Source organism: Sturnira hondurensis, unplaced genomic scaffold (assembly GCF_014824575.4).
Source record: "Sturnira hondurensis isolate 20B ecotype Veracruz unplaced genomic scaffold, ASM1482457v3 Scaffold0000396, whole genome shotgun sequence".
Classification (NCBI taxonomy): domain Eukaryota; kingdom Metazoa; phylum Chordata; class Mammalia; order Chiroptera; family Phyllostomidae; genus Sturnira; species Sturnira hondurensis.
This window is the reverse complement of record NW_028073027.1, coordinates 7,612,217-7,626,963: the sequence shown is the minus strand read 5'-3', so window position 1 is coordinate 7,626,963 and position 14,747 is coordinate 7,612,217. Positions and strand designations below refer to the sequence as shown.

At 44.6% G+C, this 14,747-nt stretch overlaps 1 protein-coding gene across 2 annotated transcripts in view; it reads left to right on the top strand.

Moving 5' to 3' along the window:
* SLC9A9 (solute carrier family 9 member A9) overlaps nt 1-14,747 on the top strand; it is a 529,481-nt gene that overhangs the window by 401,625 nt on the left and 113,109 nt on the right. For both annotated transcript variants that reach the window (XM_037040394.1, XM_037040405.1), the window contains exon 13: nt 13,570-13,621. In XM_037040394.1, the coding sequence (XP_036896289.1) occupies nt 13,570-13,621 (52 nt within the window). The remainder of the gene's footprint in view (nt 1-13,569; nt 13,622-14,747) is intronic.

Below are 14,747 nucleotides of genomic sequence, written 5' to 3'. Positions count from 1 at the left end.
TAAAATTAGGATAGTTACTCATTGTTAGCAAAGATGAAGATAATTAGAACTGATATTTCTTTTTTAATATTTTATTTATTTATCTTTAGAGAGGAAGGGAAGGAGAGAGGGAGAGAAAGATCAATGTGTGGTTGCCTCTCCTGCATCCCCTGCTGGGAACTGGCCTGCAACCCAGGCATGTGCCCTGACTGGGAATCGAACCGAGATCCTCTGGTCCGCAGGCCCGCGCTCCATCCACTGAGTTACACCAGCCAGGGCTAGAACTGATTATTTCTGATAACTTTCTTGTGTGAATAGGAAGGAATACTTTTACTAAAAAAGTAAATATATTTATATCACAAATCTGGTTCTGAATTATTAATAACACTTCATGGTCTTACAAAGCGTTAATCACTCCAAAGGAGAATATCATTTTTCTTGTTAGTTTGTAGTGATTATGGATTATAACCTACTTTCAATTATGGGCTTAAATAATGGTTTTGACAACCATTATTTATCCCAAGGCTGTTTTAATTTCAATATTAGTGCTTTATTAGTGTTGGTGAAATAATCTTCTTTGGCTAATTTCTTCATGTTTCAGTTCCACCTGGTTAATGATTCTGCACCAACTGGTAATGGATAACCCAAAACAGTAGATTTACTAGCGCCAAATTATTACAGAATCCAGTTGCAAGTGCTTTTTAATGGCTAACTTAGAGAAATAAGTTATGTCTTTCTTTTTTATTCTTAATTGCAGTAAGTTCACAGTGATCCTTCAGTGTGAGCCCCCCTCTCAACCTCCGTCTGCTTCAGGTGGTACATAAACACTACCCAGTGCCCGTGCCAGCCCTCCACGAGCCCTCGGTCCGTGGTAGCAGCCACAGTTAAATCCTGTCTCCAGCTGCCTTTTCACCCTCCTCCTCCCTTTCTTCCAATACTTCTCTCAATACCTTGGTGCCCTTTCAGCCTCACCTTGCTGTTCTCAGGAATAAGTCTGATCCAGTCACTTGTACCTTGTGTGAATACAAACCCAAATACAATATTAGCTCTCTCAAGTCCATTCCTTTAGGTTTTAATCTGCAAAGGGAAATAAAGAGCTTAACCCCATGCTAAGGAAGTTCAAGCATCAGAAGTTAGAAAAGGTCGTGATTTGGGGAGATAGGCTTCTCAAAACATCTTCTAGACTACCTGTCCTACTAATAGGTAAAGCCAATTGGGAATGGCAAGTTTAGAATCAACCAGTGGACTTGTACCTTTCACATAAGTTGCGCTATAGGTAAGCATCCACTCAATTTTGCAAGGCTCTGTTGTTCTTCTTTTAGCACTAGGCTGGATTATGTAACTTTTCTCCTGGGTCATTGCATAGAGGAATTTTATGGTCCCGCAAATATATATGTCATATATCCCCCCCATTGTCAAAGCCCACCTTTGCTTTCTGCGCATAGATTCTCAAGGGGAGAATATACTCCTTGCAACAAGAGAACACATTTCCATTGAGGTCCCTTCCCCCTGAAGCCTGAGCACCTCAGAGAGCAATGTGGAGACTTGCTCTGGTATGGCAACTTCAGGCCCACACCGCACAGCAGCCACTGCCGCTTTGGGAAATGCCTTTTGTGGGAGTACGTAGCCAGCCTGTCCCCGTCCTTTGGTTATATTTTTTGGGTTGTAATGATGTAAAGCATGGATAAGGTTTATTTCTTCCATCAGTTCAGTGCCAGACAGGGTCACCGGACCAAAACAAGTTTCCAAAGTCAAAATACTGAGTCCTCAGTTCTATACCCTCTCTATGTTAAACACCTTTTTTTATGAGCACCACAAAGTTTCTTAAGGTGACCACTGCTCTAACATGCAATAGCCAAAAAAAACACATCATTCACTGTGGCAATCCCCATGTTCCTGATGTCTCCACCGTGACTTTTCATCCCTACTGATTCTCACGCCACCTTCTGCTCCCTCCTGAGAGTCATTATTACGGTGACCTGTGCCTTACCCAGCCAGTTTCTCCTCGATATCTCCACTTAGTCCAGCCCACATCCCTGTTCGTGGAGCAGCTTTGACAACTTCTATGTTCCATTTCTGACCCTGTCATAAGGAAGCAGGGGGAGGGCTTGTGGGACACCGGTGTAGTGTCCTGGGCCTTCCCATTCACTCACCACTCACTCACTGACACCCAGAGCAACTTCTGGTCCTGCAAGTTCCATTCATGGTAAGTGCTCTACATGGTGTACCATTGTTTCTAAATCTTTTATACCATATTTTTACTGAACCTTTTCTGTATTTATTTATGCTTGGATACACAAATACTTACTGTTTGTGTTGCAGTTCCCTACACTGGTCAGTACAATATCACACTATACAGACTTGTAGTCTAGGAACAATAAGCTGTACCATGTAGCCTAGATGTGTAACAGGCTGGACCATTGAGGTGTGTGTAAGTGCACCCTATGATGTCCTCACAAGGATGAAACTGCCTAACAATGCATTCCTCAGAATGTATCCCTGCCATCAAGAAATGCATGACTGTAACCACACTAGTTTCCAGCTTCAGGGTTTGCCACTTCCTGCTGAGTGAGACCCCTGACAGTTTGGGATTTATTCTCAACCACTTTTGGTTTTACACCAACGTATAAAGCAGGCTCCTACAACCACTTTGTGCTCAGCAATAAAATGCCTCTCTTTTTTCTCATATAATATCCTCAGTTTGACATTGAAAAGACACCCCACCAAGTAACACACTAGAATTTAAACAAGCTAATCCAGTTAAAAGGATAGTTTTTCTGGGGATGTGCACTTGCCTCTGGCAGCTCCTTAACCGCCCGGGCAGAGCATCCCAAGCACGGGCTTAGGGAAGAAAGGCCAGATGCCTTGATAAGCTGTTACAGCTGTCTTCCCACCCGAGGGTGTCAGTGTGCTTGCAGTTCAGGCTGAAGAACTTAGTCTGCGTGTTCAGTCTCAGGCCAGTTTCTGATCAACTCCTGTAGCCTGACATTGGTTTACATCTTGGTGGAACGAAGCACTCCAAACTCAGGGTGAGTTTTGCCAGACCTAAAGAACAGGATATATATCCTCACTTGTGTCTGTGACATGTACTTGTTTATTGGTGTTTATTCTTAAGAGAACATAATGTTTTCAGTGTAGCTGCATGTTCCTAAATGTACTTCATAGTTGTCAGACGTTGTACGTGCTTGTCCCTCGGCTCCTCATCATCACATCTGGAGCACATCTACTTCTCAGTCTTTACACTGTAGGTAAGCCTCCAGCAGAGCCAGAATCCCCAGGAAAACAGACTTAAGATCAGGTGAGAAAGGGTAAAACATAATCTTATGCTAGAAATGTTCACAGTTAAATCTTTATTCGGAGGCCTAAGCAACAAAGACAAGACATGAACAACCCCCACGTGAGCACAGCAGCTACCGCTTCTGAGCACTTTCTAGGTGAAGTCGCATGCTGAGCCCTTTACATGCATTAGCTCACAGCAACCTGACAAAATAGTTACCAGTCACCTTTCATTTCATGAGAAAGGAAACCGATGCCTAGCTTCTTGCCTATAGCCACACAAGTAAATGGTGGGACCAGCTAGTCGGGGGTCTAACTCCCAGTGATCATGCTCTGTGCTTCTTGTTAGCTGTTCCCTAGTATTTTCAGTAACTGCCAGCAAAGAGTGAAGGAAAGTCTGATCAGCCTTGGCAATGATCCATGGAAACTAATCCACAGCTCTAATCTCTGAGAGAAAAACAAATGTCATGTGGACAGCCTCAGGACACCAACAGAATGTCCCATGGACCCCCACATCCAGCTGCTTTCGGTTTGGTATTCTGACATGCCCCAGGGCTGAGAAAGTGTGACCTAGCAGAGCACCTAGGAGAACAACATACACACAGGGGAGCCCCAGAGGGGCATCTCTTCCCTCAGCAGCATCACCAGACTTTATCTTACTCTTCTATGGGAGTTTGCAGTCGTATCTCATGCTTTATGCGTCCAAATGCTACAACCTCCCTTTCTCCCTTCACCTCATTGGCAGATATGTCGACTTCTCACTCCCTAAATTCAAAATCAGAGTTGCCTTTGAGTACACATTAACCTTTATGCTCTAAAACTCCAGACTTCTAATAAAAATGTAAATGCATCTACCCTGCTGCTATCACGAGGAACTTGTTATCACAACGCCTCTGATATGATCTATCATCCTTTACTTGAAAGCATCCATGAACTGGGGCCTGTAGCTTTTTCTGATACTGAGCCCACATTGACTGCAGCTGAATAACTCCCATGGGGTACTGTTTCTTGCAGTGCATGTTAATCGAGACCGAAATTTGTCTCTATCTACTACCACCCAGAAAATGTTCACCTCCCTCAAAGATAATGGCAAATTTTGAAGATTTTATTTATTTATCTTTAGAGGGGAAGGGAAGGAGAGAGGGAGAGAAATATCAATGTATGGTTGCCTCTCGTGGGTCCCCTGCCGGGAACTGGCCTGCAACCCAGGCACATGCCCTGACTGGGAATCGAACCGCAATCCTCTGGTTCGCAGGCCCGTGCTCAATCCACTGAGCTACACCAGCCAGGGCTGTAGCCCTTCTTTAAAAAGGTGTCCAAACTCTTCAAATACTGAGTGTGACACACCCTTCTCCAGCTTCTGTGAATATTCCCAGTCCACTGATCTTGGCCTTGGAACACCCATTGTCCCTCCATTATTCCTTGGACTTTACTGTTTGGTCCCAACCTTCACTTTAGACAAGCAAATAGCCAAAACTCTTAAAGGAGGGTGAGGAGAGGTGCTTTTCTTGAGCATATGAGCATGTAAAGAGCTGTGACCTTGCTTCACTCCCAATGGAAGTGCTGGGACCCTGCTGGCCTTCAGTCCCTCTGACAGGGAAATTCCCACACAGACCTTTCCTCCTCCTACCAGATGGTTAATGGCAGGGACAGACCAATCAGGTGTCCTGAGTGGAAACTCAGAACATCTCAATACTTTCCTTCACTCCACAGTCAGCCCACCTTGTATTACCACCACCACCCTCCAGGCACACATTTCTCAGATCTCTCTCCTCTCCACCCCCACTGCTCTGAGGGACTCATTGTGGCAGTCTCCTACGTGAGCTCCATGTCTCCAGTTTCTTACTAGCAAAATGAACACCCCCAGTAATTTTTTTGGAATAAAAATCTAATCATTTCACCCCCTACTGTCCAGAGGAAAACGAACAACCAAAATTTTACTAAGCATAACATTCAAGGTCCTTCATCATTTTGCCTCAAATCATTTGCTGATCTCATGCAAAGCAACTCTGCCAACTTCAACACGCATAATCCTTGTAGTCTAGCCACTCAGACCTTTTTACCTTGTCCTAAACCTACCTTGTTCTTTTAAACTTCTCTACCTTTGCTCATGCTATGCAGCCTGGAGTGCCCTCTACCACCTCCTTTTCACTTACTATTAAACTTGTCCTCACTATTATGTCTCTCAGACCATTGAAAGTGAGGCTATGGGCTAGGAATGTACGAGGCACTCACCCAGCTGTGTCACTCCTAGTGAGCCCACAGCCCTCTCCCCCACTGGGGCCACTGCTGTGGCAGCACGAACCTTGTGGTTTTTATGATCACAAGAGGCACTCTAGCAAAAACCAACAGAGAACTTTAAGGAACAAGAGCTATTACTCACATGTTCTGAAGGATACTCAGCATGCTCCAGCCACACATAAAATTGAGAGAGAGAGAGACAACAAACATGAACCCCAGAAAGAGAAAGAATGAGAGAGGACAACAGACATCAAAAGTGAGGACCTGGTGCCCTGGCTGGTGTAGCTCAGTGGATTGAGCGCAAGCCTGAGAACCACACGATCGCAGTTCAATTCCCAGTCAGGGCACATGCCTGGGTTGCAGGCCAGTTCCCGGCAGAGGACTCATGGGAGGTAGCCATACATTGATATTTCTCTCCTTCTCTCCTTCCCTTCCCCTCTATAAATAAATAAATAAGTAAATAAAATTTTTTTAAAAAGTGAGGACCTGGGCCTCTGCCTTTAGTAGGGTCCAAAGGTAGGGTCCAAAGGTGGGGTGCTCAGGTTTCCATGGGCTCACTCTTCACTGGCTAGTTTAAAGCTTAATGTGACTTAGCCAGATGACTCAAGTGGTCAGTTATCTGGGTTATCCAGGGCTTTCTCAAAGAGGGAACTTTATGAATGAGGGCAGCATAATTCCTCAGGTAGCTGTTGGCTAGTAGCGGTGTAGTATAGCTATAGCAGGTAATATGTTTATTCAAGGTGAATGTCTTTTAAAATGGATGTCTCAGCAATCAAAAGCTAATGTCCAGCATATACACTATACTCACTTTTCAATGCCCAGTTCTTCTGTGCCGTGTACCCAAACCCTCCACAGCCCAACTTGGTTGCGCTCTTTGTTGGTGTGTGTACAATGCTCATGTCACCATACTATAGTCTTTGTTTCCATTGTCTGTCTTTCCCATTAGATCTTGCCATTGACCTTTATATTCTAACATCTATCATTTATAAAAAAATCTACTCTTGGCTTTAACCTACATTGTATTTACCATTCGCTTTAGAATATACTAATTTCTCTCTAATAATAACACCAAGAACAATAAGACCACATTTCATGAGTGCTTCCTAAGTGTCAGCCAATATTTTACATATACTTATAGTACTATAAGTACTATAGGAATATATATATATATAAGTATAAGTGTATAAGTATATGTATATAAGTATATGTATATAAGTATATACATATATGTATATAAGTATATAAGTATATATACTTATATATACTTATATAAGTATATAAGTATATAAGTATATAAGTATATGTATATAAGTATAAGTATATAAGTATATAAGTATAAGTATATGTATATAAGTATAAGTATATAAGTATATGTATATAAGTATATATACTTATATATACTTATATAAGTATATAAGTATATAAGTATATAAGTATATGTATATACTTATATACATATACTTATAGTACTATAAGTACATAGGAATATATATATATATATATATATGTGTGTGTGTGTGTGTGTGTGATACAATACATATTATTGTATCATATGTATATGATTGTATATATATTCCTGTGTATACAATATATATAGGAATATATATATATGATACAATATACATTAACTCATTTTATCCTGATTATAGCCCATAATGTACATACATGCTAATTCCCATTTATAGTTGAAAAATCTGAGATTTAAAGAGATTAAGTTAGCTATGTAGTAAATAATAGAAGTGAGATTGAAACCCACACAGCCTTGCTGCATGGGCCCAACTGGTAACCACCATGCCATGCTGAGATAGCAATATAAATTAAGGTGACTTTTCCCACTTACTTCTGTTCATTTTCTTATTTCTTCAAAACAAATTTGAAATATTTGAATGATTTACTGTGTTAGATTAATTTAGGTCATACATAGCTACACTAATTTTTATTCAAATAATATGGGGTGGGGTGGGGTGAAGCACAGATTCTGACACTGTGTGAGGTTCTCACAGCTACACAATAGTTCTCGCAGCTCCGCAAATCTTTCAGGCTCCTCCATTGTCCTGTGTTTATGTGATCTCCACTCACTCACTCTTCCCTGAGGGGAAATGTCATTTTTCACACTTAGTCATTAAATACATTCCTTAGAGGAAATGGTTTCTCCTCCCCACCACCCAGTGTCTGTCATCAGGGGCTCTAGAGAACCACAATTTCACCTAATACTATTGGAATTCACACGATGAGACTGACCTCTACTAATGTTTCACTGCTTTTCAGGAGGTGCTAAGTGATGGGATCAGAATGAATTTTGTTTGCTTTAATGGGAAAAGTGAGCCTTTTGTTCATTACTTGCATTTCTTCCCCTCTAAAAAAATATCTGACTTTAGAACATGCTTTTTTGGCATGGTTGTAAATAGAAGCATCCTGAGATTTTAATATGTCCAATAAAACTCACAGGAGACTGGAGGCATGATATGAAGGGAGGTGGTGCACAGAGATGTCTTTTGTTTTAAAAATGGACCTGATGTTCCTTGAAAATGAGGAAACAAGCGGGATTGTAGAGGGTGCTGGGAATACACAACGTTCACTCTCGTTTCCATTGCAATACCACAGAGGCAGTACTCAATTTGCTTAAAATTAAAAGATACATCCAGAATGCAAAACATCATATCAAATTTTAACCAGGCTCTTTAGTTGCTTTTTAATCCTTTCCTGATTCTTCATTTCTTTCCATTGGAGGAATTTCTTTGCTGCGGGCTGTCCATCGCCACCCCCTGGTGACCCCGCTCTCGGGGACATGCACCCTCAGCACCCTCGGGGTCCTTGGGGCTGCAAACCCAGCGCCTGTGCCTAGTCTGTGCAGTAATGCAGTGTTTCCTTCTTTCTCACCTCCCTTCTCTTTGCTGCTTCCTCTCCTCGGGTCTTCCCTTTCCCTCCCTTTCCCTCGTGCTATGGACACCTTTCTTTCCTTCTTTGTTCCCCACTCACCTCCCTAAACCACTTATAAACTGTAAATAAATTTCTATCTGGGAAGCTTGGTCTCAGACAAAAATGATGTTTTCCTGTGAAACTAGAGATCCCTGCTGGACACTGGACACTCCCTGTGGCTAAACTATAGGTGTTACTATATATTCAAGAACTGCCCAGCGCAGAACTGGGCATTAGAAGGGTTCATCTCTGAAATTAGTGAATAGTGAGTGTGGCAGGACTCAGCCGGGGCCCCACTAGTTTTTTTTTTTAAAAAGTGATATGAGTAAAAATAATAACAGTGACAATAGCTGCTAACATTTTTTGAGAGCTTACTAGGTACAAGGTCCTATGCTAACTACTTTATAATGATTTTCTAGTTTAACCCTCACCACAACCATGAAAGGCAGGTTCTATTATTATCCCCATTGTACTAACAAGGGGGACACAGCAAGTGATGCAGGTCACACACCAGTGACAGCCTCTTAACAGCTGGGGGTCACTACCCCTCAGCAGCTATCCAGTGGTCCTAAGTTCTAGGATTCCAGCTAGGACTAGGGTATCAAGCAGAGCACAGAGCACCGGCTTGCGCTTCACAACTGGGTGAAACCGGAAAGGTGAACACAGGGTGGAGCAGGGCTATCATGGCGCAGACTGAGTGATCACAGGTGCCACACAGAAGGGGTTTGGTGTGGGAGCAGAGAACAGGGTTGAAGGTACGCAGCTACCGGGAGCCCCAGTCAGTGAAAACTGAAGTGATGGGGTTCTGAGTTAAGGTATGGCAACAAGATGGGTGGTCCGCAGTGGTGACCAGAAGGGGAAGGGCAGCGATGGGCAGTGCAGAAAAGGATGCGAGCACCTCAGATATACAAACCCTCAGCTAGAGTTGGGCAGGAGGGGGTTCAGTCGATGGGAGAGGAACTGGGAGATCCCAGCAGTGCCCAGACTCAGACCATATTCCGTTCTGAGGCTCAGAAACAAGGACAGGTCCAATTACCCTCCCTGAAGCACTGTGTCCAGATCAGACCAGCAGAAACGGTAGCTTACCACTGCGGGGAAAGCTGCTAGACGGCCTTGGACATCACCTCAGGAGATCAAACTCCATCTGATGCACCTGTGACCTCACCTGGGGCGCTGCTGCTGCATACATCTACGGCATCGCCAGCCGGGGTGACACCATGGTTTCCTTCTCATAATCCCCAAGAACTCGGTGTATAAACAATCCTAATACATAAACGTGAATGGATTCAAGGTTAACCTGAAAAGAATATCACTTTCACATTGTGACTTGTTTTCTTGAACAGCAGAATAAGAAACACAGATACAGCTGGCATGTTTGCGTAACCCTGGGGATGCTGTGTGAATGTGTCAAGCATGTGATATCAGTTCATCTATTACACTGAAGAAAAGGCAGAAAATTGCCCTCAGAGTCCATGGAGAGTTGGTCTGAGGGGATGCAGGGGTAGGGCAGAGAACAACTGGGTTTATAGTAAGCCCTCCTATAATGTTCAGATTGTATTTTTTGTTGTGTATGTTTGAATGTGTAAATGCATTAGACTTGACTATCAGGTTGTCAGTTCTATACTACACCAAAAGGGAGGGAAACATAGGGACAATGTGTTAACACATTGTCTCAGGCAGAAGATCAAGGCAGCCTAACAACAGATACAAGAATTTTAAAAAGAAAAGATTCGTAGGCAGGCACCATTTATTGCGGGCATAAAGAAGTTTATATGTCTCTCAGAAGTTGTTAGCACAGCGAGTCTTAGCCCTATGGGGCCAGTGCGATACTCACACTCCAGTGAAGATCGGCATGCCCCAATCGCATGCTGTTTAAGGGGCCAGGAACAAGGGAATACACTTTAGCACAACTTTTCTCCAAAAAAGTTAAGACCACAAATGAAAGGAGGCATCGTTCCATTGTGCCTTTCCCCCCCAGCACGTATTTAAACCTGCCAAACTCGGTGCCCTGTGAGGGCACAGCTGTGTCTGTTTGTTCACCCAGCTTCGCTAAGGAGAAAATCACCTCCTCAGAGTTGCTCTTCCCTGGCCACTTGAGACATTGGTTGCTCCAGGCCAGGAAGGGCTCCAGGCCCAGCCCCAGGAGAGCCACTGAGCTTCCGTGAAATGGGAGGAGGACAGAGGCCCGTCCTTGCTCCTTGCTCTTCACTCAGAGATGCTCTTCACCAACTCCCACATAAAACTGAAAAACTTAATCCCCTGCTGTCATTCCTCAGCTCCATTTGCCTGTTGGAATCACTGAAACTTGAAAGGTCTGCTTTGGTTGGGGCTGAGGAGGAAAGCTTAAGTTTTGGTCAAAAACCTTAGTACATACTGCCTCAAACTTTAAATGTTGGGTGTCTTGTGAAATATGATTTCTATCCTCTCCAGTTTTCTACACAGAGAACTAGAAAAAGGCTCTGTGACCAGGTAGACCAGGGCTGTCCAAACTTCCAGCGTCCTTGGGCCACACATCAAATACACAAACACTAGTAAAAACTGATGAGCAAACAAAAGGTTTTAAGTTAATTTGCTATTTTGTGTTGGGACGCATTTATAGCCACCCTGCGCTGCATGTGGCCTGTGGGCCACAGGTCAGACACCCCTATGACAGAGGCAGCAGTGGGAACTTCAGGACCCTTGTTCAGTCACGACCCACATGGGTGCCAGGTGGCTCTGAGGGAAGCCTAGGCTTCCCCACTAGGCTTGCCCATTAGGGGCTCCTGGGGGCTTCCAGCATCAGCCAGAGAGCTCAGACCCACCAGAGGGGCTCAGGTGGGCCAGCCACATGAGAAAGGGGCAGAGGGACCTTCAGCTCAGGCCCCACTGTTCATAGGGGTGCACTCAGACCACCTGCACCCCAAGGTCACTGCCTGGACCTATCTTGGGAGGCTGGATTTTAACTCCCGCCTCCACTCTCTTTTCCCTGCTCTTTCCTTGTATCCTTCCCCTTTCTCATATCCTTTATCCTTCTTTCCTCCCTTCACCTCCACATCCTTCCCCATTCTTCTTTTTTCACTACTCCCCCCTCCTCCCCTTCCCTATCCTTGCACTACCCCTCCCTCCCCTTCCTCTTTGTCTTTCTCTGCCCTTATCCTTTCTTCCCTCACCCCTGCCCTTCCTTCGCTCCCTCCAACTTCAATGACACAGATCAAATAGTTCTGTCTACTCCAACAGAATCAAAGTCAGTCATCCTCCAGAGGTCCTTCCCAGTTACCTGAAGGCCAAAAGTTCAGAATAAAATAGAGCTACTCATTTTCCTTCCCCCCTGGGTTAGAGAAGGGGTATTCATACCTGGAGAGCACTCATTTTTGAAGAATCAGGTATTTTCACTGGCTGCCTCTCCAGGGTTGCAGCTTTCTTTGCGCAGGCGCCTGCCTGCCTGCAGGCTTCTAACCCTGCCTCCCCCTCCCCCACCTAGAGGACGGAACTGCATGCAGGGTGGCCTGTGTTTACCGGGTCCAGTTGTAGGAAAGGCTCTACAGCTGGGGACATTGTGGTGCTCACAGGAAAGGCTCTGGTGCAGGCTGCACCACCTGCAGCCCGGAGCAGCCCACCCCCAGGGCTGTCCCAGCCTGTCCCCCACCCCAGCCCACGACAGGCAGGGCCCCCTCTGGAGCAGAGGAAGTTTAAGTTCTAGGACCCTTGACTTGCTCTTGCCCTTCCAAGAGCATGAGAATAGCCCCACACTGTGTTCCCATGGTCTTGTGTTTTTGTAAGTTCTGTAAAAAGAATATATTTTAGCTATAGTTGGGGTCAAGTGCTGTTTGTGTCCACTACAGCTTCCCCTCCAACAGACTTCTCCCCTGGTCATATGGCCCTGGAGTGGCTGTGGCAGGGCCCTTAGTCAAGGGACCTGACTAAGGGGAAACAGAATTGGAAATACACTTAGTTTGCCTTTAATGGAATAAGCCCATGTGGCCCAGAGTCGCTTCTGTGCGGGGGCAAGTGACTGCTGGCCATCCTGGTGCAGAACCAGCTTCCAGGAACAGTGCCTCTGGTTGAACCAAAGATGAGCATATCCCATAGCACCTGGCTTCAGAAATCTGCAGGTGGTGGAGGAAAAACAAGGTTTGAAATTCACTGAGCCAGAAGCTAGTCTGTAGAATTCCATCACAAGATGTGCAAAATGCAAAGTGGAGGATTCTATTCTCCTGACACCCTGTCAAAATGCAAACTCGGGAAGATATTCAGTCGTGTATCACATACACTAAGTGTCACTCAGAGCTGTGCGAAATGAAGTTGACCAGAGATCTTGTCTTTGCAGGGCACTTACCTGTAGCTGTATTGCTCACAGGTGTGTCTGCGTGTAAGCCGGCGTGCTGCAATGCTTCCCAGCTATCAATAATTTATATCAGTCTTGCTAGAGGGAAGCCTACCTTTGCTTCCTGCTCTAGTACAAAATCATCTTCATATAAAGAGAGGATCACGGTATACAGGAAAAACCCACAAACTTATTTTAACTAAAACTTATTTTGGGGGTGCATCCGGCAGTTAACTAATGAGAATATTATATGTATTTCCTGAATTTTGAGATATGTTTTACTTTTCCAGATTTTACAAGTATGTGAGTTTTGGTCATTTATTTTCTAAAGCTGCTTTCACAAACAGCCCCCCTCCAAAACAAACTGTATAAGCTTCAGTTCCCACAGACCTGGACCCGCCCCACCGGCAGCCTCTCTGTGAGCTCCTGGAGAAAGAACCTGGTTTTTCTCTGTCTTGAGGGGAGCCTGTCCAACCTGGGCCCCCACATGCCCAGAGCAGCTGAGTTAGTGAGTGCAGCAGGCAGCCTTCCCTCCAGGAGCCCTGCTGTGGGGGCTGCAGAGTGTTTTCCTGAGGCTCCTAGTCCAGGCTGTCAGGCCCTGCTCTTGCTGGGAAAGACAACAGAACGGCTGTGGGGCCTCACCTCCCCACTGCGTACAGGCCCAGCTGTGTGCACTTCTCATTTTTCCGAAGATCTAATTGAAATTCTTTTGATCCTGGGAGAGGTAGGATGTCTTTTTGCCATACCTTCCCTCTGCTTTGTATTGTGTTAGGTTCAGGTGATTTGACACACAAGACTGTCTCGTCTCAACTATAGCAAGGCCATTACCAGTTTTCTGTTTTCTTTAACAGAGTTGGTGTGGACCTGGATGAAGATCCAAAGGAAGCGCCCTCCTCACACCAGGCAAGTCAAAGAAGCCAATGCATAGAGTATATATAGATATACGAGATGTTCTGTTCCATGGACTATCCCATGCTAGTTCAGCATGTGGCCAAGAGGCTTGTTCTAAAGGGAGCTACCTCTGCAGATAAAACTAATCAGAGGACTATAGAATCCATTGGGATTTAGGAAGTCACCAACCTCTGCATAACTTTGGAGTGCTTATACCTCACATACACTTGTGCCCTCTGTGCGGCAGCAGGAGGCCTGGAAACTGCAGTGTGGGAGCAAGAACAGGACTCTTGAAATCGGGCAGCCTAGAAGTTCACATCCTGCTGGGTAACTTGCTAGCTAACTAATCACAGTGAAATTTTCTCAATGCATGTCCGATGCATGTTGGGCATCCAACAAACATACCTGTTTCTGAGACATGACTTTTCATTTACCAGGTCCGAGTGTACAGAAATATTGAAAATTGGCAAAAGCACAGCAGCTGACTTAGCTAAGCAATTGTTATCTACAGAGAGCTGAAAATCCTTGGGGAAAATCTTTCAGAACAATCTGTTGTTTCCTCCAATAAGGGAAGTGTTTTCTCCAAACTCTGGACTTGAACCTGACATCAGAGTAGAACATGTCACTGCGGTTTTGCATTAGTCATTTTTAACTCAGTACTTAAACAGTTGTGTGGAAATGTTGCACCTTTTTCTGAAATTGCTAGTAGACAGACATGATCAAATAGCATAGTGAGTGATGTCACTTAAGAATTGTGTATGATCATATATGAATTTGAAGGAGATCCACCTCTTTTATGTATGGTTTTTCCCTACAGTACCATCTGTGTGGTATAGCCAGTTAGTGCTGCTGCTTCCCAGGTTCACATGGACAGAAAGAAGGATCCTGTGCTCTACAGAAAGGGCTGGAAAATTATGCTGATGATCCCGGCTCATATATACTTTAATATTTGTGTCACATGTGCTCCAAAGCTAGGCTGATGGTATATTTGGAAACTTTTTTTTGCCCAGGAAACACACCTAACTGCAGGCCTGAGCACAGTGGGGTGTCGGCACAGTGGGAATACGGCCAGCTTGGTGACCTCAGAAGGAGATCAGAGCCATCTCCGTACACTGGTGGGCTGTCATGGGCGGTGCTA